The following is a 24,870-nucleotide window of genomic DNA, read 5'->3' on the forward strand; positions in this document are numbered from 1 at the left end:
TCCTCAGTCTATTCTTATCTAAGTGAAATTCAGGGGTTATTAAATCAAAGAGAGCATGCTATTTACATAGGCCACATAAGAGCTCATTCTAATTTACCTGGCCCACTCACTCGAGGAAACATGATGGCAGATCACTATTCAAGATTCTTGCTTGCATGCACCGCTTTGGAACAAGCTAAAGAATATCACTCTAAATGGCATGTTAACACCCACACTTTAAGTTTTAAATTTAATATTCCCCGCAAGCAAGCAGAAGATATCATTAGATCCTGTGAAAAGTGCGTTGTTACCATAGTTCCAAAGATTCCTGCGGGAGCCAATCCCCGTGGCCTTAAACCAGGACATATCTGGCAGATGGACGTTACACATATCCCCTCTTTTGGGCGACAAAGCTGTGTTCACGTCACTGTAGATACATACTCAGGTGTAATTATGGCCACAGCCATGAATAAAGAAGGAGTACAACAAGTAATCCAACACTGCTTGCAGGCTTTTGCAGCCTGGGGAGTTCCTCATGTGATCAAAACGGATAACGGCCCAGCATATACATCAAAGCGTTTTGCTGCATTTTTGAAAGAATTCGGAATCTCCCATATTACCGGTATTCCATACAATCCACAAGGGCAAGCTGTGGTAGAACGCGCTCACTTATATTTAAAAAATTTAATAATTAAACAAAAAGGGGGAATAGGGGAAATGGCCACATCCAACAAGGATGTCTTGGCCCTAGCTCTTTATACAATTAACTTTTTGAACAAGAAAAAGAACGGTAAAACACCTGCAGAAATGCATACTCAATCAGCTGATAAGGAATCAATACAGTGGGTAATGTGGAAGGATTTACAGGACAACCAATGGAAAGGCCCGTTCCCCTTACTCAGAAGAGTACGAGGCGCCGTTTGTTTTTTTCCACAGGGTGCGGCACAACCAATATGGACCCCTGAGAGAAGAATTCGGTTGATAAACCTGCCAGCAGAAGATCTAGAAGAAGAAAACTCCATTTGAGGAAGAAAACAATGAATAACCAATCCCTGGGATCTTTGGAATACGGGACATTTTTCAACAAACTCTGAAGTAGCACGACAAACAAGAGTCAATAGCATGAAGATCACACTGAACTTTACACAGGCGCGTATCAACGCCAAAAAATAAAAAGAAAGGGGGATCTGTGGGGAGCAATTCGGACTATACTGTTACTGGAATTAAGATTTATTCTATGCATCTGCTCTCCCACAATATGGCGCTGGGAGAGAAGTAAACAGCTTCTACCCAGCTGCCTCTCACCAACTTGACAAGCTGCAGGAGCTGCTCCTGATTGGAGGAGAGCGGCGTGCTCGGCGTGTGGGCAGCCGAGTTGGGATTGGTGGAGAGTACTATATAGGAGGAGAGAGACGGCATGGTGGTGTGGGTTGGTTGGAGAGTGCGTTGGAGAGTTCGCGGGGAAGTTCGTTACTTCGTTCTTTCTCATTTCTCTCTACTCATTCTTGCTTTGGGAGTTTGCTGTTTACTTATTCTTACTTTACTATAGAAAGGACTTGTAAAAAAAAGGGAACAACAAGCGCCCGGTCCGGTGCGGCTCCTCCGCGTGCGGAGGAGCAGCATGGCACAAATTTACATAAATAAATAGTTAGAAAATATACCTTCAGGATTTAGTCATTAAAAGCGTGTCAAGACATTTATCCTCTACAATATTTTTTATTGCATAAAATATCAAGATTTAAGGGATTTATACATTCTAAACAAACATTTTAAATAAATGTCAGTATTTATTAACTTAAGTACTCAAGGACTTGATTTGAGGAGTCCAATAGACTGAAAGTCTGTTTTTCAAGAGTACCATGATCTTCCATCAATGGAGAGATTTTGACACTTCTATATTCTAAGAGTTCACGATCCTTGCTTGATGTCAGTAATTCATTATCAACTACACCAATAGTTGCATCTTCTACAAGAATATTTGCTTGGTATGCTCCAACTGGAAGGTCAGGCAATCCAATGTAGTCATGATCTGCCACTATTGAACCTTGCAAGAGATAAAGACTGTCTAAAAGAAAAGATATCATAAGTTGGCCTTCTTGAACTATAATTAAACATTTTAAAATTACATAATGTTACATGAAGAACAAAATTCCACATAATAAAAATTAACTATGAAGATTAACTTCTGGGCAGTTCTCCTATGTACTAATTTACACAAGTTAAAGAATGAATAAAATAATATACACATTTGACAGTTCATATAGAAAATAATGCAATGGGGCTAGCATTGTAGCACAATGGATTAAGCTGCCACCTACAACACCAGTATCCCGTATGGGTACCAGTTGGAGTCCTGGCTGCTTCACTTTTGATCCAGCTCCCTGTTAATGTGCCTGGGAATGCACAGTGGAAGGTGGAAGGTGGTCAAAGTGTCTGGGCCACTGCCACCTGTGTGAGGTTCCAGATGAAGCTCCTGGCTCCTGGCTTGGGCCTGGCTCAGCCCCAGCCATTGCAGCCATTTAGGAAGTGAACTAGCAGATGGAAGATCTCTGTCTCTCTCTCTCTGTCTCTCCTTCTTCCACTCTAACTCTGCCTTTCAAATAATAAATAAATACTTCTTTAAAAAAGAAAAAGATTTCAGAAAAGATACAGGATTTTAAAACTGCCAAAATTTCCTGTTCCCTTGATCCATCTTGGGTATATATGGGGGAGGTATGGGGGACAGGAATAAAGTAGGAATTGTGGTTTGGATTAGAAAAAAAATTATAAAACTTTGCTTTTGATAATGACGATATCCTCAAAACACCTCTACAAAACATTTCAGGATGCATTAATACGGAAATCAAAGTATTTTAACAAGCAGAATTGTTAAATCCTTACCTTTAGATGATTAATTTTAGATAATGCTTCAATTTTTATAAAGCCCATACTAAAAATTAGTTTAAATTCCTACAATATGAAATTGTACAGTAAATGAAGACAAAGGTCACTAGAATCAGGTGTATGTGTTAGGAAAGTATAAGGAAGTAGGCTGCAATGATTAGCTTAAAAAGCTTAGTTATTTAAACCTAATTTGTTACCAAAGTTCATAGGAATGTGTTTTTTGTTTTTGTTTTTGACAGGTAGAGTTACAGACAGTGAGAGAGACACAGAGAGAGAGAAAGGTCTTCCTTCCATTGGTTCACTCCCCAAATGGCCACTACGGCTGGAGCTGCGCCAATCTGAAGCCAGGAGCCAGGTGCTTCTTCCTGGTCTCCCATGCGGGTGCAGGGGCCCAAGCACTTGGGCCATCCTCCATTGCCCTCCAGGGCCACAGCAGAGAGCTGGACTGGAAGAGGAGCAACCGGGACTAGAACCTGGTGCCCATATGGGATGCCGGCGCTGCAGGCAGAGGATTAACCAAATGAGCCCCCAGCCCCGGCCCCTAAACCTAATTTGTTACCAAAGTTCATAGGAACTTTTAAGGCCTACCTAATCCAGATAGAAAGATTTACAAGGAATCTTCCTTTTATTCGATTTTGAGCAAATATATCATAACATCAAGAAAAAATACTTAAAATGAATGTCAAGCTGATACTAAAGCAGCATAAAGGGATCCCTCCCTATCTGAGACTTTAATTCATTCCAACAAGGAAGTCTTCCACCACAGCTCATTAATTCCTGACCTGGTTTCTTTCCAGATTTTCTGCCCAAACATGAACAGATTCTCTTGAATATTTTGATAGCTTAGAGTTTTTAAAATTTTTTAAAGATTTATTTATTATTTGGAAGGCAGAGTTACAGAGAGGCAGAAAGAGAAAGAGAGAGAGAGAGAGAGAGAGAGAGAGAGAGATCTTCTATCTGCTGATTCACTCCCCAAATGGCTGCAACACCTGAACTGCACCAATCTGAAGCTAGGAGCCAGGAGCTGCTTCTGGGTCTCTCACACAGGTGCAGAGGCCCAAGCACTTGGATCATCTTCCACTGCTTTTCCAGGCTATAGCAGAGAGCTGGATAGGAAGTGGAGCAGCCAGGACTTGAACCAGAGCCTACAAGGGTGTTGGCACTGCACACGGTGGCTTTACCTGCCACACCACAGTTCCGGCCCCAAAGAGTCTTTAAATTTTAACTTCCGATGAAAGGAAGATCTGTTGCCCCTTTAAATTAGTAATCAATGAAAGTTTCTCAGAGCAGATAAATTTGCTATTCTATCTCGAAAAACAATCTATTCAACCCATCCATGTAATTATATATATATATATATTTTTTTTTTTTTTTTGACAGACAGAGTGGATAGTGAGAGTGAGAGTGAGAGAGAGAGAGAGAGAGAGAGAGAGAAAGGTCTTCCTTTTGCCATTGGTTCACCCTCCAATGGCCGCCACGGCTGGCGCACAGCGGCCGGCACACTGCGCTGACCCGAAGGCAGGAGCCAGGTGCTTTTCCTGGTCTCCCATGGGGTGCAGGGCCCAAGGACTTGGGCCATCCTCCACTGCACTCCCAGGCCACAGCTGAGAGCTGGCCTGGAAGAGGGGCAACCGGGACAGAATCTGGCGTCCCGACCGGGACTAGAACCCGGTGTGCCGGCGCCGCTAGGTGGAGGATTAGCCTATTGAGCCACAGCGCCGGCCAATGTAATTATATTTAAAAAGCTCACTGAGGGGCCAGGGCTGTGGTGCAGTGGGTTAATGCCCTGGCCTGAAGCACTGGCATCCCATATGGGTGCTGGTTCGAGACCTGGCTGCTTCACTTCCGATCCAGCTCTCTGCTATGGCCTGGGAAAGCAGTAGAAGATGGCCCAAACCCTTGGGCCTCTGCACCCATGTGGGAGACCCAGAAGAAGCTCCGGGTTCCTGGCTTTGGAATGGCGCAGCTCTGGCCGTTGCAGCCAACTGGGGGTGTACCATCAGATGGAAGACCTTTCTCTCTCTTTCTCTCTCTCCTTCTCTCTCTGTGTAACTCTTTCAAGTAAATAAATAAATCTTGAAAACAAAAGCTCATTGAGTCTATTGCAACCCAGAAGTTTGTAAATTTAGGAACTATTTACAATCTTTAATAGTTAATCACATAAAAGCTATGCTCTCTACCAACAGATGGCATAGTGGGCTTGTATGGCCACTTAGTTCTTCATTAGGCAAAGCACATTTGGTATTTCAATTTTGAAAGGTTTTCCGAATTTAACCTCATCATATTTTATTAATGCAAAAACAGTGAATAGGTTGAAAGATGACAAGAAGTTACACATATTTATGACAGAATAAAAGTACGGGTAACTGAAGATGTTAAGATGATAGGTATGGGATGATTTCCTGGACAAAAGGAATAATTCTGCAAGACAAGAACTAAATTGTGAGAAATGTTATGCCCGACAGCAGCAAGAAGGAAGAACAAAGGACCAATGACAATGAACCACTGAATATATTTTTACAAGTTCAACATTGAAGTTCACTATTAACCTGCTGACAGAAAAATGCCTGCCCTTTTTGCCATCTTGGAGCCTGTGGAGGCCTGTTGGGAATAGGACGTCTAAAAGGTAACTATGTCCAGGTGCCATTTTTGCTGGCTCTAAGTGAGGTCTCCAGAACCAAAGGGAGCACACAGCACTTCTTAAAATTGAGGTGTTTATGCTCACGATGAAACTGAATTCTATTCAGGCAAGAGATGTGTTTATGTGTACAAAGCAGAGAATACCATAGTGACTCCTGGGCGCAAAACTAACAAAATCAGAGTAATCCGCGGAAAGGTAAGTCATGCTCATGAAGACAGTGGCATCGTTCATGCCAAATTCTGAAGCAACCTTCCTGAGAGGGCCATTAGACACATAACCTGTGTGATGCTGTACCCCTCAAGGGTTCAAACCACTACAAAGTAAATAAATAAAAATGGATTTGTTCTCTTGTATTTTTGTTAAAAAAAAAAAAAAAGAATAAGAAAAATGCTTTTCCATACAGATGAAGCAGTTCTAGTTTAGAAAAACATGGCCGGGAAACCTATCAACTGGGAAAAACATACCTAGATATAAAGCTTGTGGAGTCATCAGTTTCATTTGCTGGAAATGTATTCAGAAACTATAAGCTTAAACGCCTCCTAGTTACACTGGATTTTAGAAACAGAGGGACTTTGTTAGAGGAAACCCTTGATCCGTACTGAAAGTAGCACACATACACACACTTTTGGTTTTCAGTAAGTGTTAACCTTTAAAGTACTTTGTTGTAATAAAACTGTGGAGAACAAGGATTATTCTCAGCAAATCTACACAAATCACTTTATACAAAATAGAAAATTATTCCAAAGATGTCAAGAGCCTGTTTGTGTAGAAAAAAACAAAATCTAATTCAGTCACAAAGATCACATATGTTACAACTCCTACTGTGGTTGAAATCTATTGGAGCCAATTGAAATGCTCTTCAATTTTAAACAAGATGAACAGAAAAGACGCTCTTGTAGCCCTACATATATGCTGAATTAACAACATTTGGGGTTACAGGACATATATTATTAAAATTCTTTTTACCTATTTCTTTACACTTCTGAAATATCGCTATTAGAAAATTTAGAATTATATATTGTGCAGTTTTTGCAATGTATTTCTATTGGAAATGCTGATTTAGAACAATCCTGGGTTAGGGATATAGAAAAGAACATGATGAAGTTTTTATCCTCAAAACAGCAGAGTAGGGAAAGGAAACAAACATACCATATTAAAGGAATTTTCTGCTGAGTTATATAATATAGATTTTTACCAAGCAATTTCTTTTCTCATTCTATTAATTTCATTATTATTATGATATCTGTTGGATAAAGGCATCCTTTCAGTCTTGATCAGACTGAATTAAATCCACAGCTTCTTTGAAACTGAGGTAATTTAAAGATGTCTCAGCAATATGTTATCAGCAGTTTCAACATACTTTTTCCTATGCAGTTGGAAGGACTAAAAAATGAGAATAAAAATTGGTTTTATATTTCTCCAAAGGAAGAAAATAAATTAAAATCAAAACCTCATGAAAGTTCGAAGGAGTTGCATTAATTTATTTCTTCAAATAGTTAGAAAAATACAAGGCTTTGATGACTTGATTTTCTTATTCTGAAGAGAGATGATTAACCTACTCCTACAGATTCTCTGATAATCCTCAAACTATTAGAAAGTGCTGTCATACTCTATATCCTTTTTCAGGATAAAACAACAAGTAATAACTATAATGTAACTACATATTGTTATTATAATAACTAATTCTATCAGCACACAACTGAAACAACCCTGGGTTTAGAGATTAAACAACCTAGAGTCCAGTGGAAGACTCTGCATAAACTGTGTTAGTAAGAATGTCAAGATCAGGACCTTAACACCACTGAGGCTAAGTTTTACTTTGTTTCATGAATGCGGATTGTAAGTGTGGAAGGCAGAAGACAGGCCCCAGAGATGTCTCTGCATAGTACTCCCTGGAAACTGACTATGCAACCTTACAAGGCTAAAGAGAATTAAGGCAGTGAGGGGATTCATCTCAAAATAGGGAGACTATCCTAGAAGCTGGAGTGATACGATGTGTGAAGGACTGAACCCACCACCGCTGGTTTTGAAGACAGAGAAAAGACCACAAACCAAGGAAGACAGCCTCTAGAAACTAGAACAAAGAAATGGTTTCTCTTTTATTGCCTCCATAAAGGAACGCAATCCTGCCAAGGCTTTCATCTTACAGTGACACCTACGTTGGACCTCTAACCTGCAAAACTGTAAGACAAGAGGTTTGTGTTGTTTTAAGCCACTGTATCTGTAGTAATTCGTTATAGCAGCAATAGGACATTTTATAATAATGACAATCATTACACAAAAGGAGACTAGGTATATTCAATTATGAAGGAAAATCAGACTAAAACCTTTGGTAGACCAACATATATCAGAAACAAAATGAAATAAATTAAAAACTACTGCTCAAAATCTATCTCAGGGGCCGGCACTGTGGCACAGTAGGTTGAGCCTCTGCCTGCAGTGCTGGCATCCCACATGGGCACTGGATGGTGTCCCAGCTGCTCCTGATCCAGCTCTCTGCTGATGGCCTAGGGAAGCAGTGAAAGAGGGCCCAAGTGCTTGGGCCCCTGCACTCACATGGGAGACCTGGAGGAAGCTCCTGGTTCCATGCTTCAGATTGGCCCTGCTCCAGCCATTGCAGCCATTTGGGGTACAAACAGTGGATGGAAGACTTTTTTCTCTGTCTCTGCCTCTCTGTCTGTTACTCTGCCTCTCAAATAAAATATTTAAAATCTCTTTAAGAGAAAGTTCTAGCCATATATTTTAATTAACTATTAGATTATATAAAAAATCCGGCCGGCGCCGCGGCTCACTAGGCTAATCCTCCGCCTAGCGGCGCCGGCACACCAGGTTCTAGTCCCGGTCGGGGCGCCGGATTCTGTCCCGGTTGCCCCTCTTCCAGGCCAGCCCTCTGCTGTGGCCAGGGAGTGCAGTGGAGGATGGCCCAGGTGCTTGGGCCCTGCACCCCATGGGAGACCAGGAAAAGCACCTGGCTCCTGGCTCCTGCCATCGGATCAGCGCGGTGCGCCGGCCGCAGCACGCCAGCCGCGGCGGCCATTGGAGGGTGAACCAACGGCAAAAGGAAGATCTTTCTCTCTGTCTCTCTCTCTCACTGTCCACTCTGCCTGTCAAAAAAAAAAAAAAAAAAAAAAAAAAAAAAAAAATCCATCTCAGATGGAAATGAGTCAATAACATCATTTTTCCTTTCAAAGGGGAACATGATTACAAAGATACTATATTTTAATTTTTTTTATTAAATAACTAGTCTGAAAAACCATTTGGCATTGTACTAGATAAAATATCAACTAGGCCTTAAAACAGCTAGGAAAAATATTATAGACTTAGACTGAATGTGATTTTCTACATTATATTGTAGATAAGCAGCGATAAGAAGCTGGCAATACAATTATATCAGGCTTTAGACAGAGTCTTTAATACAGCTATGAAGTCTTAAGGGTGGTTAAAAAAAAGCAACAATGACAAGTATAGACAGACAAACTTATAGTTTGTTTGGATTCATATCAAATGAAATTTATATCAAATCTATATCAAATAAAAATATTGGATGATTCTTTAAAGATAATATGTTTGCTTTAAATTCAGCTCAAACATTATATAATTAGCTTGTGAAGTGAAGATTTTCAGGAAAATGTGATACTGAAGAAAAAGATAGTAGAAATTACATTTATTTGGAATTTCTACAAATGAGAGAAACACAAAAAATAGTACTTAAAAGTGAACTAGATTCTAGGATGGTCAGATTAGTAACTGCTTCCTTTGGTTTCCAAGAAAAACTAAAACAAATTCACCAATTTCAGGTTCCTTACACGTATATCAATAGTCCTATTACAGTTTCTTTATATTACTGGAAAAAAACAGCTGCAGAAAATTCAAGCATGAGACAATAAATTCCATAGCCTTTGTTTAGAAACTGTTCTCAGCTGGGCTCTGAAAGATTCAGAAGCAGCAAAATATCTGTTCTCCTTTCTAAGAAAGTATTTGGCAAGATCAAAATTGCAAAATGTTGAAATACATCCGGTCTAGCAACATTTTAAATGTAAATTTTGTATTAATTAAGGAACATTAACACCTTAGAAGGAAGCAAGTGCCAAAGAGTAAAAAGAAAATCATGCTGAGGTGGAACAGACCCATCACCGGAATATTTTTTCAATACTTAACTGTGGAAGGGAATGACCATAAAGAGTAGCGCAGAACTGAGAAAAGGCAAAATAAATGACAGTGCTTTTCCTCTAGCCACGAGAATGAAGTTGTGAGTTTTCAGAATTAGAACACAGTCCAAGATAAGTTTATGACTACACCAACTGGATCTGGCACAGAAAGAAGGACAGAGCTCTTCTCACAAGAGTTGTGGTCAGATCTGAAGCAGAGCTGAGCTACTAGGCAGCTCCTGGGGAAATTCACATCTAAAAAAGGAATAGGGCAGGTGCAGGTTATTTGTTGCTGTTGCTCTTGTTATTTATTTACTTGGTTAAATAACTTAATTGTTTATGAGGTATAAAATATAATAAATTTAGCTTCCATTGTTAATGATATTCAAATAATATTAATGCTTTATCTTGCTTAACAGCAAAAGCATAATTAACTAAGGTACCAGTTAACTCCACTTCAGTTATCTACCTCAGGTAAAACAGGACAAAATGAAAGTTTTGATAAAGGAGGGAGCTTAAAGTCCTGACAAAAATGTCCTTAAATTAATCTATGGGGAAGAAGGGTTACAGAGATTAGAACAGCCTGTTAAGAACCAGCCGTATTTTAGGGTAAGTATAGCCGTATTTCTATCATATTTCATTCTGAATACACACTACCAGGTACCCTCATCTGCCTCCGTCCATGACCTCACTATGAAGCAATATTAAAGATCCATGACTAGGGCTCAGTGTTGTGGCATACTGGGTTAAGCTACCACCTGCAATGTCAGCATCCCAGTTGAGCACCAGTTCGAGTCCCAGCTGTCCCACTTCTGACACAGTTCCCCGCTAATGTGCTTGGGAAAGCAGTGGAGGACAGCCAAAGTGCCTGAGCTATAGCACCCACGTGGGAGATCTGGATGAAGTTCCTGATTCCTGTCTCTGGCCTGGCCCAGCCACAGCTGTTGTGGCCATTTGGGGAGTGAAACAGAGGATGGAAGATTTCTCTCTCTCCCTCTCTCTCTCTATGTAAATTTGCCTTTCAAATAAATAAAATAAATCTTAAAAAATTAGTAACATTTTTTAAGTATCCAAGTTTATTCTTTTTACAACTAGATTCTAGTATGCTTGGACTATACACTAATGATCTTAGTTTCTGTTTTCCTATGTGAAAATGAGGCACAAATTGATTAACAGGATACTGTGAAAGTGAAAACAGATGTAATCCTTCCTCTGTGAAACAAGTTCAGTATCTCCCCTATGTATTATGAGAAATAAATAGATTTCAAAGTAAAATCGCTCACAAGCCTGACAGGTCCAGAAGAGGCATTCAAATAAAAGAGACTACCCAGGATATCTAAAACTATACCAACCATAGAAATGAGAGGGAAAAGGAAACTTATTCATAGAGAGGAAGAAAGATTTCTTGTATTTTTAATTTCTCGCCTCACTTGAAGAAACTAAAAATATAGAGAAGTGACAGACACTTACCTTGTTCACTGGATTCTCTTACATAGGGTTTAAGATGGGACATTTTGATAGGTCTTTTAAGTCTAGCTCCAGTGTTGTCTCTGAGAACAGCACATCCATTGTCTGTAATATAGTCTATGACACAAGGACCAACCCATTCAGACTGGAAACGACCATCCTTCCACCAATTTTTCCTTTGCCTCAAAACTTCATGACCGACTTTCAAATGAAAAGGATTTAATTGCTTTGGTTTCTTTTTAACAATGATCTTGCTTTTATTTAGTTCATCCACATTGTTGTTCTTCATCTGCAAATGTAAAAGGAAAAAAAGAATAAAGAATGAAAGAATTGTAATTTCTTGAAAGTTAAGTGCAGATAATGATAAGTAAAAGGTAAACACGAATCCTTCTGAATTCTTAAAATAACATCTCAAAGCATTAACATGGGTTAAGGAATTTGCCAAAGTCAAGCAACTTGAAAGCAGCAAGACCATCCATCTCAATCCAAAATTTGATTCCAAAATTCATGGTTTTTAGCTAAAAACCATACTACTAGTTAACCTAGAGAAGCAGAACATGATAAATAACACATTTTTGGCTTAAGAGTATATTGTATGTTTTTGTGTATGTGTCTGTGTATATATGCACACTTACTGGTATATACTGAAATTATTTTTTTAATATCACTTCATAGAGTTTTACTATTAAAGAGAATCACCTGGCCCACTGAAGTTGTCTTATTTTCCGTTGTTTTATCAGCTTCTTTAACTGCAGCAAGAATTCTGGCAAACATACTTGTATTGTCACCATCCACTTCATTAAGGCAGTCTGATGTCTCAGGCAGGTAAGCATTTCGATTAAACATTTGAAAATATGGTGTATTTTTAGTAGGCTCCTATTTTAAGGAAAATAGCAAATTTGTAATAAAACATTTATCTAGCAAGAGATAATCATAACTCAGAAATACAGAATTATAAAAAGGAGGCAGGCACTGTGGCATAGCAGGTGTAGCTGCCATCTGCAATGCTGTCATCCCATGTGGGTACCAGTTAGAGATCTGGCTGCTCTACTTCTGATCCTGCTCTCTGCTACTGCCTGGGAAAGCAGTAGACGGCCCAAGTGGGAGACCAGGAGGAAGCACCCGGCTCCTGGCTTCAGACAGACCCTTCTCCAGCCGTTGCAGCCATCTGGGGAGTGAACCAGCCGGTGAAAGTTCTCTCTCTCTCTCTGCCTCTCTGTGTAACTTTGCCTTTCAGAAAAAAAAAAAAAAAAAAAAGATTATAAATAGGAACACACCAAGTGAGTGATATTGAAGGCAAATGAAACAGCCGACAGGTGATCGTCCCAGGTGTCTGGATGCTCCACACAGTGCTTGGCAAGAAATGTTTTGATTGTGCTAGGTGTACTTTCAATTGGATTAATAGTTCCAGAGGTGTGAGAAATCACAATTTGCTTTGTGCCAAACAATCCACACAGTTCAACATTGATCTGAAATATACATAAAACAAAGCTAACTTTTAAAAATTAATGTAATATTTTTTCAATTGATTTAAAAAAAAAACAAAAACTTGAATTTGAAATTTTTTCACTGACCAAGCCATTGTATATAAAAAGGATGCATATTTTGTTTAAAACAGAAGTTAGTACTGAGTCCTCACTACATGCTGGTCATCACAGTAGATGCTTTATATTACCATTAAACTTCGCAACAATTTTATAAGGTATGATAAATCCCATTTTAAAGATAAGAAGTCAGGGGCCGGCACCATGGCTCACTTGGTTAATCTTCCACCTGAGGCACTGGCATCCCATATGGGCGCCAGGTTCTAGTCCTGGTTGCTCCTCTTCCAGTCCAGCTCTCTGCTGTGGCCTGGGAAGGCAGTGGAGGATGGCCCAAGTGCTTGGGCCCTGCACCCACATGGGAGACCAGGAGGAGGCACCTGGCTCCTGGCTTCGGATCGGCACAGCGCCAGCCGAGCGGCCATTTGGGGGGTGAACCAACAGAAGGAAGACCTTTCTCTCTGTCTCTCTCTTTCACTGTCAAAAAAACAAAACAAAACAAAACAAAACAAAACAAAACAAAAACAAACAAACGAAAAAAACCACCAAGATAAGAGGGAGCAATAATCCACTGTTTCACTCCTCAAATGGCTAGAAAGGCTGGGGTTGGGCCAGGTTGAAGCAGGAATTCCATCTGGGAATTCCACCTGCCACGTGGGTGGCAGGGGTCCAGGCACTGGGCCATCTGCTTTTTTCCCAGTTGCATTACCAGGCAGCTGGATCAGAAGGGGAGCAGCTGGGATATGAACTGGTGCTCATATGAGAGACTGGTGTTGCAAAACAGCTTAACCTCCTGCATGACAACACGGGTCCCAACACCAGTAATTTTTATTAAAACACAATGGATTGTTTATACTTTCAACTCAAGCAATCATTAAAGCAACAAAATCACAGTACATATAAACTGAAAAACTAAGAAAAAAAATCTATAATCTCATCAGTCTGAATATGGTATTGTGGCATATTGGGTAAAGTTGCCACCTACGATACCAAGTTGGTGTTAGTTTGTGTCCCAGCTGCTCTACTTCTGATCCAGCTCCTTGCAAATGGCCTAGGAAAACAGAAGATGGCCCAAGTGTTTGTGCCCCTGCCACACATGTAGGAGACCTGAATGAAGCTCCTGGCTCCTGCCTGGCCCAGCCCTGGCCATTGTGGCTATCAGGGGAGTGAACCGGTGGGTAGAAGATCTGTCTCGTGTGTGCGCACTCTCTCTCTCTCTCTCTCTAACTCTGATCTTGAAAATAAATAAATGTCTTTTTAAATATGCTGCAAAAATAGTTCTGTAAAATTTTGTTTTATATCTTTGTCAAATCGATGGTTAAGAATGTCTGTAGTTTTAAGAATTACTGTGGTTTTAATGATCTATGATCACTTTAACATTTAGATTACTTCTTTGGTTTTAGTTTGAAGAAACCTGAAAACAGTTTTACAATTTCCTAGTGGCATAGTAAACAGTAAAACTCTGGTCTCCTAATTTCTAGTTCAACCACCTGTGGTCCACAATATTATACCTCTGTATGTAATGCAGAGGGTACTGTATGCTGGACCCTGAAAGGGAGGAAGATATGCTCCCACACCTATGTTTATTTATCTTACCTGTTGAATGAATTCATCTCTCTGGTCCATTATTATTTTCTGAGGAGGTCCATATAAGAAAAATACATTGATAATAGCTTTGGAAATTTCTGATGCTGAAACATCACACAGAGGTAAAATCATCACCCATTTTGTGAACAAATCTGTCATGATTATAGCATACACATGACTTCTCTTGCTTGTATGAAAAGGTCCCATCAGATCAACAGTAACTATACTCCATGGATTTTCTACCTTGAGAAGGTGCTGTTTAGGTGCTAGAATAACTGTATTTTTTGCCACTTGACAATGCTGACAAGCATACACCTACAAAGAGGCACACAATAAAATGCACATATACATTTATATACACACACATAAATGTTAACACAATCAATATAATATAAAAACAATTTTATAAATCTGAATTTTAGAATCATTAATAGCTACTTTATATTTTGAAGAGAAAGTTCTGGACTGAGAATAGATCAAGGAAATATTAGTCACTACAATTATTAAGGGAACATCTTATGAAGTTGTATGCACATGAAACACAATCCTGGCTCATATTCAATAAATATTTACTAAAGGAATAGATTTTATTCTATAATTTTAAATCAGCATGTAAATATACAGTAATTTCTAGACGCAAAAGATGATTCCTTCTAAAGATATCACTCTAAAAAGTTCATTTATTATCTATTCCAACAGCATTTATTGAAATATAATTTCAGTCAAACAGTATTTATAGATGCCACAAATTTCTCCAGGTTCTAGGAAAAAACAAGCAAAAACAAAAACAAAGCCTTTGCTGTCTTGGTGTTTTTGAGTAAGATGAAAAGGGATCAGTTGATCAGTTTATGGACACTGCCATTGCTCAACGTATCTTTGGAACTGCACTTTGGAAACTACTTTCAAACTAACCTCTGAAGAAAAACTGAAAAATCATCTCATATAGTCACAATTACTTTTGATTAAAATTACCTACCCTTTTTGAATTTATTACAGATCATCTGTTTCAAAAAAGCATATCCATTCTCAAATGACAAGGATTTGATAAAGATTTCACTAACTGTAAAGAAATGCATGGCAGCTTCTGAAGGCAGATACCAGTAATTTAGTAATCACAACTACTAAAGAGATCTTACACGTATACCAAGCAATTCCCAGCATTTGATAAACAGTACGCTAAAAGGAGTACAGTTCAGAGGACCTTTGAGCAAGAACATCATACTTCCCAGATGCATTTTCTATTAGAAGATTTGAAGGTCCTAATAGGCTGTAAAGATACAGAAGTCAGACTTATTTCATTATCTTCACGATTTCGATTCTGGGTTTTGCCGTGTCTGACATTTTCTATCTCGTGAGAACCCATACTGGGCTTGACTTCTTTTGAAATTATTCCCCTCAGTACAGAAAATCTTGTACGACCACAATGAAGGATAATGATTTACTCAAATCAATTTCAGTCCCATTTAAATTCTAGCTACACAAAGCAATTCAATACTAAAAATCTGGTTCTATACAATCTGTATAAATATGGTATTTTCAAACATTTAAATAATGCCTTTTTCTAGTTTAAATCATACTCTGGTGATTTGAAATAATTGTGGAAGAAAATGGAACTCCATTTAAATGTCTCTTTCGTACAAAAACTACCCATAAAGTATTTTATGAGAAGTGATACCCAGAGTAAATTTGGAGCAATATTGAATTTTGAATATTAGATAGTATTCGAAATATTCTAAATACATAAGCCATACCCACTGTTTGACATCATTGGTCACAGAAGTCCAATAGTAACTGGTTTCCACTAAAGTGAGGGTTCTGGATATGCCGTGATGAGCTCCAGTGTCATTTTCATGGCATTCTCTTAGGACTTTCTTTTTTTCCTCTTCTGAAACAATTACCAAGCGATTTTGTTTTCGGTCTTTTCCAACATAAAACAGCTTTTTTTCTGGAATAAATGATGCCAAAAGATTAATTGCAAATTTTAGAGACCTCTGTAGTTTTAAAGTAATCAAAGCCTTATCTCAAACATGAGGGATTTGCCTGCTTCTTCTAAAACCTCCATTCAGAACAGAGCATTTACTTGTGTGATCTGAAAGATCAGTTGTTATTCTTACTAGATACATACAAAGACCACTAGCTGCTCTAATTTTCTTGCTACCAACACAAGTAGCTCTGGCTTGTTCATCAAAGCATGTCGCACTCCTAACTGTGGCAGTAGGAAGTTAGCTTGCCATGGAAGTACTCAAACTAGGAAAATATTTGCAAGTGGCTCCTAAAAATGGCATAAACTTATAAGGAAGTATGTATAGATAAGCAGTTTCTTGGGACTGTTAAAATAGTATTTCATCATAACTAGTTTTGTAAGCAATCATCTCCCAGGTTTTTCTAGATTTGAGTGGAAGGTAGGGATGGTAAAATGAGAATGTGAGAGAACTTTAATCTTCAAGATACTTCTGTTTTTCATAGAAAGATACCTGAGAAGAATCTGCAAAGGGAAGCAACCAGGGTAGAGTGAATCACCATCTCTGCAGTGTGGACATGGCGGCTATTTACACTCCAGAATACACCATCACGTTACTAACGTGCTTAAGCACATGCGGAGTGGAACACTGCTCACTTACATTAGAAGGTAATCAACCTCAGGGCGGGAATCATATTTGCCCTATCCATCACTGCATCTCCAAGGCTTAGGATGAGATCAGCACTTAATAGGAACTCAGTAAGCATTTTTAGATAAATCATTAAGATAAATGATTAAATGAATGAATGAATTCTCACTTTAGTCTAAGTATAATGGGTCTATTCTTAAGCATAAGGGAGTTACTTGTAGGGGTATACACACAGGGAGATAAGAGCAGGCATTCACTTACTGAACTTGAACTTTCCTTACCTGCTTTGCAGAAAGCCTAATGCTGTTCCTACAGACAAAACTTCCATTAACATCTCTAACATTCAGTTGGGTATTTGTCACTTATTTCATTCCAAACCCATCTTACTATTTGAAGGAGAGGGAAAAAGAAGGAAAAATTATCCTAACCTTTCAATATAGATATGCCATTGCCTTTCCAGTATTCAATCCACTCAGGATTCCAAAGCCAATATAAACCCTGAGAATATTTACAAAGGAAGCAGAGGGGGGAATCATGGAAATACACTCAATTCCATCAACTTTTCATTTTAGTAAACAAGCTAGTTAACAATTCATTTTAAGCACCAAGTGAGTTCCTCACTGACAGTGGCATCAGTGTGTGTCGGGCACTAGCAGAGCAGGAATTACTGGAGGACAAAAGCAGGAGAAGGTAATTTAGGTAAATGTTTTATTTTTTTGCATGGTATTATCTTCTGCCTATAATTAAATTCATCTTTTCATGTTTATTGGCCTTCGGTTAGCTTCAGTGTGATTTTTATTTTACTTTTGACTAAAGTATCATCAATTAGACTGATAATTGCCTAGCAACAACCTATTACTACAGAAACTCTTAGGTTTCCACAAAGAACACATGTGGAGAACCTATAACTCTAAACTCAAGATTTTGGATATTAATTTTACCTTTGAAGATAAATTTTTTTGCTGCTCTTCTTATGCCACTTCTTTCACTTGGCAATGTAGTTGGATGATATTCACCAGTTCGTTTATAATACGCAATCTGTTTAAGATGAAGGTCACCATTTTTTCCACTACGGACCATTGCGAACCTAGTAAAAATTAAAGATAGAACTTGAATGCTAAGCTAATGCTGTTGCTATTTCAATCCAGGCTTCTGTCATACTTCTGCTTACGTATGAATTGAGCATTCCCAGAATATTATCTGTGATGGAGATAATTGTAGGACAGAAAAGGAACAGAGAGATGAATATGAACTAAAATATTCAGATGCTATTTTTGAGACACATCATGACAAATTATCTTGTCTCTTTCCACGAGGTAAGAAATGCTGCAAATTTTCCATATACTGGGAAAAAAAAAGGAAGTATACTTCAAAAGATTTGCTTAGAAATTTCATTGCCATCAGTTGAAATGTCACTAACATGAAATGGTCTTACTGTGCCATATTTAAATTAATGGTAATAGATTATGGTGGGAAAATACAATTTTTTTTCCTTTATAAAGATTTACTTATTTATTTGAAAGGCAGAGTTACAGAGACAGAGAGAGAGAGATATCTTCCATCAGCTGGATTAGTCCCCAAATGGCTGCAAAGGCTGGGACTGGCCAAGCCAAAGCCATGAGCTCTGAACTCCATCCAGGGTCTCCCATATGGGAGGTAGGGGCCCAAGTACTTGGGCCATCTCCCTCTGCCTTCCTAGGTGCATTGAGCAGGCAGCTGGATCTGAAGTGAAGCAGCCTGAGCTTGAGCTGGCACTTAAATGGGATGCAGCACTGCAGATGGTGGCTTAACCTGCCATGCCACAATACCAGTCCCTATTATTGTTAAATATATTTACAACCATTGCAAAAATGCAAAAAATCACTTCTTCAAATCATATATTAGATGTATTTTGGAAATGTTCAAATGATCTATGACAGAGAAGATCTTTTGCAGCCAGATATCATCCGCTCTTAAGAACTCGACATAAACTTTTTTCATGAACAGAAATGATTTTTGGTACTGTGGATACCTCATCAATGTTATAAAGAAAAAATGGCTACACTGGCAAAAACAAAACAAAATACATTTTTATTATAGACCATGAGTAACACGGGAAATGCTTTAACAGTAACAACAACAACAACAAAAATCTTTGATTTCCTATTTTCAGTTGAAAGAAACTATTCTTTTCTGGTTCTTTTGGCTTGCTGCCAGCCCAATCTCCCAGTCAACTGCGGCCCTTCTCTCCCAGTTGCTGTGCCCTAAAAGACTGACCCTTAGAGGCTGCTTTTATAATTTTCCAGTAGGAACTGTCCCATGGAAGGCAGTGACAGACAAATCAGAACACAGAAGACAGAGGTCAGGATATTTATTTCCTAGCTTTTTCCTTGGATTAAGCTGTAACCCCCTACAAACACAGCTCCTGTGGGGTAGCCTTTCTTCCCTGCGCCTAGTCCTCATGGAAGTCTGTTTCATGTCTTGTCTTTGACACTTCAGCCCTAGAGCCTAACTATTTTTATTAGTCTCCAAGCTTCTTAGTCCCTGTCCACACATCCACAAATGAAAGTTTCACTAAATTTCTTCAAAATCTCAGAATATATCTTCTGTTTCCTGGTAAGTCTCTGATGGATGCAAATACTCACAGTTTTGCAATTCTAAAAATAATATGGCTGTTTACTGACCACTACAGGATCTATGGATAAGACTTTTAAAAGAGTATATTACTACAGAGAGAATGAAGGGACAAAGCAGAACAGACTGGCCCTACGGCCATGGCTTAAACAGTGGATAAAGTCCCTTCTCCTAATATTCAGGCCTCTGAACATTCAATAACTATCTTTCTGGTCTTTTATAACTTCTGACACAATACCAGTGCATTTCTAATATCCACTTAATCATACGTTAGCATAAATTATGAGCCATTTTAAAAACAAAGATTCTATAATGCTAACAGACTCCTCATAACCTAAAAAGCAGGGTTTTCTCTCCTATAAAGTATTATAAAACTTGACTATGGTTAACAATAATATATGTGCAATTATGTCATGTATCTTTTGAAATGGCTAGAATATTTTTAATGTTATTGCCATAAAAATGATAAATGTTTAAAGTTGATGGACATACTAATTACCCTAACTTGATTACACAATACATAGAAGTACTAAAACATCCCACTTTGTACCCAAATACATATAATTTGTCAATCAAAAGTAAAATAAATAAAAGTGTTATAAAACTTTGTTGTTTAAATTCATTTTCCATTAAAAATTAAATGTGACTTTTTTTTATTTTACAAAAGATGGTTGTACCTCCAAATCAAACAAATGTAATTGTCAGTTTCTAAAACATCTCAAAAATAAATAGACTTGATTTTAAGACTTTCTATAAAAAATAAATAATACAGTGTATTACTGACATAACAGGTCACAGGAACAGAGTCCAGAATTAGCTACACAAATATAAAATCAATTGGTTTACAACAGAATTTTTAAGACAAGAGGGGAAGAGATGATCTTCTCAATGAATGGTGAGGGAACAACTGGAATTCTATTTAGGGAAAGAATAAACTTTAACCTCCTACCTCACGTCTTCCACAACGATTAATTCCAGATAAATCATAAACCTAAAAATGAATGATAAATGGCAAAGCTTTTGGAAGAAAAATATGAAAAGATCTTGAAAACATTGGGATAGCCAAAATTTCCTAAGTAGAACACAACAAACATTATCTATAGAAGAAAAAAAACATTTGACAAATAAGACATTATGAAAATCAAAACTCATTGAAAAATACCATCAATATGAAAAGGTGATAGACTGGGAGAAGATATCTTTTAAATAAGTATCTAAAAAGGACACATACACAGCACATACAGTCTTTCTCATCTTAGAAGTAGGAGCAGGGGCCGGCGCCAGCGCCATGGCTCACTTGGCTAATCCTCCACCTGCGGTGCCGGCACCACGGGTTCTAGTCCCGGTCGGGGCGCCGGATTCTGTCCCGGTTGCTCCTCTTCCAGTCCAGCTCTCTGCTGTGGCCCAGGAGGGCAATGGAGGATGGTCCAAGTGCTTGGGCCCCTGCACCTGCATGGGAGACCAGGAGGAAGCACCTGGCTCCTGGCTTCGGATCTGTGTAGCTCTGGCTGTGGCGGCCATTTTGGGGGTGAACCAACGGAAGGAAGACCTTTCTCTCTCTCACTGTCTAACTCTGTCAAATAAATAAATTAAAAAAAAAAAAGGAAGTAGGAGGAGAGGTTTAGTGATAGAAGAACTAAAATATATCCTGTGGCTTTGGAAATATTAGAGCAGGGCAGGTGGAATTCAGACTGCAACAACGTAAGAAATGAGTAGGCACTGAAAAAATGGATTTAGTAAGCTTGAGTTTAACTATTAAGGCCAGGAGTTTCAACAAAGTATGGTATCTAAATACAATGAAATATTAGTCAGTCTTAACAGGGAGGAGATTTTAATACATGCTACACTGTAGATGAATCTTGAGGAAATCTTACTAAGTGGAATGAACCAATCGCAAAAAGACAAATACCATTTGTATGATTCTACTTATACAAGTACGAGAAATTTAGTTAAATTCAGAGGCAGAAAGTACAACAGTGGTTGCCAGGGGTCTGAAGATGGGGAGAGGGGAGTTACTGTTTAACGGGTGCAAAGTCTCAGTTACACAAGATGAAGAGTTCTGGGGATGAATATTGATGATGGTTACATGCTAAAATGGCTTCAGATGGTTTCATATTAAAGTATTTTACTATGAACTAAAATACAAAAAAAATTAAACAGAGAGATTGTTTTAAGAAGGGGATAAAAGTTTAATGCTAAGAGAAGCGTTTTTGGAGAGAGAACTGGAAACGGGAGAGAAAGTTATATGACTGATGGTTTGAGGTTCCTGAGAGGGCAGTGAGGAACAGCATCCAGCTGACAAAGAGAGGGAGATACCAGTCTTTGTGTGTATTTTAAAACAGCAATCAGTCTGGTGATTTCTTCCAATAAGAATAATACAGTGAACAACGGTAGTTATTTCTTTCTGAAGTACCACTGACAAATTTCCACGCAGGCTTCTGTATAGACTAGAAAGCTGGAAAGAGCCATTCCCTCTCCAATAATGAGGGGAAAAAAAAAATGGGCAAATTCATTAGGACGACAATTCTCCCCCAAACTGATCTATACTCTCAATACAATCCCAAGGAGAAACCAAGCAAGCTCTTTTGTAGAAATGGATAGACTGGTTCTAAAATTGATAGGAAAAATAAGGAACTTGGAATTGTGAAAACATGTTTGGAAAATGAACACAGTTTAAGAACTTCACATTACCTGATTTTAAGACTTCTAATAATGCTATGGTAATCAAGATGTGTGGTACTAGCATAACAGCCACAGTTCTATGAAACAGAATAGGGCTCAGATATGATAAACTGATTTGCAACAAAGATGCCAAGTCAATTCAATGGGAAAAGAATATTCTTCCAATAAATGCTGGAAAAATTGAACATCCATATGAAAAAGGATGAACTCATAATTGGTTATAGGCCTAAATGTACACCTAAACCTGCAGAATGTCTATAAGAGAAAAAGGAAAATATGAGACCTCAAGTTAGGCAGTGACTTCCTGTAAGAACAAAACATACCATCCTTAAAAAAAAAAAAAAGACTTAGTTTTTTTTTTTTTTTTAAAGATACTGTTAAGAAACCAAGAGAAATCATAGCTGGGAAAAATATTGGAAATACACATATATGATAAAGAATTTGAACCAGTTTTTCTTTTCCTTTTCTTTTTTTTTTTTTTTTTTTTTTTTTTTTTTTTTTTTTTTTTTTTTTTTTTTTTTTTTTTGACAGGCAGAGTGGACAGTGAGAGAGAGACAGAGAGAGAAAGGTCTTCCTTTTGCCGTTGGTTCACCCTCCAATGGCCGCCGCTGCAGCCGGCGCACCGCGCTGATCCTGGCAGGAGCCAGGAGCCAGGTGCTTTTCCTGGTCTCCCATGGGGTGCAGGGCCCAAGCACCTGGGCCATCCTCCACTGCACTCCCTGGCCATAGCAGAGAGCTGGCCTGGAAGAGGGGCAACCGGGACAGAATCCGGCGCCCCAACCGGGACTAGAACCCGGTGTGCCGGCGCCGCAAGGTGGAGGATTAGCCTATTGAGCCACGGCGCCGGCTTCTTTTCCTTTTCAATGATCAGTCAGCACTTGGTCCCTACAAAGCATGCATTTAAGTAGTTAATCTGAGAAAATAGTTTTAAACTGTCCTACCCAGAATGAACTTAATCACGTATCTTTAAAGATTATTAAGCAGAGGTAACATCTGTAAGGGAGACTAAACTGGCTTGAATTACATAAATGGATATCATTTTAAGCTTTCTTTACCTTGGAATTTCCAAGAAATTAGGTTTAGGAAAAAGTATTGAAGGAGGCTGACTACAAGAGGTTTGCAAAAGGAATGTCGGGATATTTGGTTGTGCTTTTCACACTCTCCCCTGCACAGTATCAAATAAAATCAACAAATACCTGTGGAAATACTTATTGCGTAATTGTTTTGATAGCCTGACCTTGTGTGGCCAAGAAAATAAGGCAGTTAAGCAACATTTTAGATAAAATCAGGCTGTAACTGAGTTTCAACGAGGGTGAAAACCATCCAGGCCACAAGCTGAAGCCCAGGTAGTATAACAAGCACGCGTTCCAACTTAAACGCCGTTAATATTTCAATGCACACGTGAACTTGGATTCAGACTTCTCCTGTGAATCCCTTTAGCGTAACTTCTGAAAAACGGGCCGGCACAGTTGTTGCCTAACGCCAAAGGCGGGGAACCCTAAACACACCAGCTACTTCTCCAGTACCGGCTTCAGCTTAAGGATCGCATTCCTCCCACCAGAAATGCCCTCGACATCGAGGCCACACAGGGCACTCGGGTTTCCATTTGGAAGCGACAGCTCTACTTGGGCTCAGACACGCCCATTGGAGGGCAGTCCACACCGGGGTAAAAATGTATGCGTTTCCCTTTAACACGGCAAGACTGCTTCCTGGGCTCCATTTCTTCCCGCCATAGGGGATTTTAATTTAGGGTAAAATTCCACAGCCAGCGACTCGGGGCGTCGGCTTGCGAGCCCGCGCAAGCCCGGGGTCTCGGGCACCAGGAAGCGTTTCCAAGGCTGGTTACTCCATTCTTGCGGGTAAAGTCCAAGCCTAACCTGCGAAAGACCACTAAGGAAAGCGGGACTACGAGCAGCCGGAGGCTCTGCACGCCTGACAAGAGAGCTCGCCCAGCTACCGCTCAGCTCACGCGGAACAGCGCAACGCCCACGGCCCTCCTGCCCCTAGAGCGCCTGCGCAACATCTCCACCGACTCCGCGAAACCTTTCTTCAGGCCCGTGGAAGCGAATGATTGTGAAATGACTGTCAGGGGCCACCTCACTTTACTTGAAAAAAAAAAAAAAATTTAAAAAGAGTAGGTATCACAAGCACACCAGAATGACCGCTCACCAAGGTAGTCCTAAATGCAAACGACAGGATTTAAGCCGCCTCCCGCGACTTATGTGGTGCTGCCGGAAGCGGAACTCCACCCGGGACGTTAAGAGGGGCGTCCTTTTGCGGGAGGCGGAAACTCGGTCCGGAGAGGTGAGGAAGGCGCGTTTGGCTCCTGCCGGAAGTTGTTCCGCCCGGCGAGCTTTCGGTGTGAGACCCAAGGCGGGCGGGGAAGAGGCGTGCCCGAGATTCATGAGGTGTAGTGGTGCTGAAGGTGCCTCAATGGGGCCCTTCGGTTGCTACTGAAGGGAGAAGACCCGCGTCCACGCGTGCGGCTTGGAGTCTCTCGAAGAACCACCCATCCCGGCCCTCGGAGTTAGAAGGGGTGAACGGAAACCTGGATGCGCTCGGCCGTGTCCAGCGGCTCGCGGGACGACCGCGGCGGCGGCGGCGGCGGCAGGTGAGGGCCCGGCGAGCGATGGAGGACCGGAGATGCAGAGCAGGCTGCGCGCAGGGTCGCGGCCGCGGTGGGCGTTGGCTGTGTTCGCTGTTGTGCTCTGCGGACCCTA

General features: G+C 39.7%; 2 protein-coding genes across 33 annotated transcripts in view; one reads left to right on the top strand and one right to left on the bottom strand.

Annotated features, from left to right (window-relative positions):
* Window positions 1–1,675: 1,675 nt before the first annotated feature.
* Window positions 1,676–24,829, bottom strand: GIN1 (gypsy retrotransposon integrase 1). 4 transcript variants are annotated; one of them, XM_008261986.4, is made up of 8 exons: window positions 24,699–24,829; window positions 17,797–17,942; window positions 15,998–16,191; window positions 14,256–14,561; window positions 12,396–12,587; window positions 11,818–11,994; window positions 11,122–11,407; window positions 1,676–2,044 (listed from the first exon to the last, which is right to left on the bottom strand). In XM_008261986.4, the coding sequence occupies exons 2-8, from the start codon at window positions 17,933–17,935 to the stop codon at window positions 1,770–1,772; spliced, it is 1,569 nt and encodes a 522-aa protein (XP_008260208.4). In that variant the 5' UTR covers window positions 17,936–17,942; window positions 24,699–24,829; the 3' UTR covers window positions 1,676–1,769. The 4 variants fall into 4 exon arrangements, with proteins under 4 accessions (XP_008260208.4, XP_008260207.2, XP_051709915.2 ...); XM_008261985.4 differs by lacking the exon at window positions 24,699–24,829 and adding an exon at window positions 24,320–24,555; XM_051853955.2 differs by lacking the exon at window positions 24,699–24,829 and adding an exon at window positions 24,320–24,397 and having other exon boundaries at window positions 16,002–16,191.
* Window positions 24,622–24,870, top strand: part of PPIP5K2 (diphosphoinositol pentakisphosphate kinase 2) — an 85,301-nt gene continuing 85,052 nt past the window's right edge. For all 29 annotated transcript variants that reach the window (XM_070056499.1, XM_051853945.2, XM_070056488.1 and 26 more), the window contains exon 1: window positions 24,622–24,761. The gene's annotated coding sequence lies outside the window, so the exon portion shown is untranslated. The remainder of the gene's footprint in view (window positions 24,762–24,870) is intronic.

This window comes from Oryctolagus cuniculus, chromosome 14 (assembly GCF_964237555.1).
Source record: "Oryctolagus cuniculus chromosome 14, mOryCun1.1, whole genome shotgun sequence".
NCBI classification, from domain to species: Eukaryota; Metazoa; Chordata; class Mammalia; order Lagomorpha; family Leporidae; genus Oryctolagus; species Oryctolagus cuniculus.

Bases quoted from the DNA above. Each gene is read 5' to 3' on its own strand.
- GIN1 (XM_008261985.4), bottom strand. From the start codon at position 24,555: ATGAATCTCGGGCACGCCTCTTCCCCGCCCGCCTTGGGTCTCACACCG. The intron at 17,943-24,319 runs GTGAGCGGTCAT...AATTTTTACTAG, and splicing joins TTGCATTTAGGACTACCTTG to GTTCGCAATGGTCCGTAGTG. The intron at 11,408-11,817 runs GTGATTCTCTTT...TTACATTTGCAG, and splicing joins AGACAACTTCAGTGGGCCAG to ATGAAGAACAACAATGTGGA.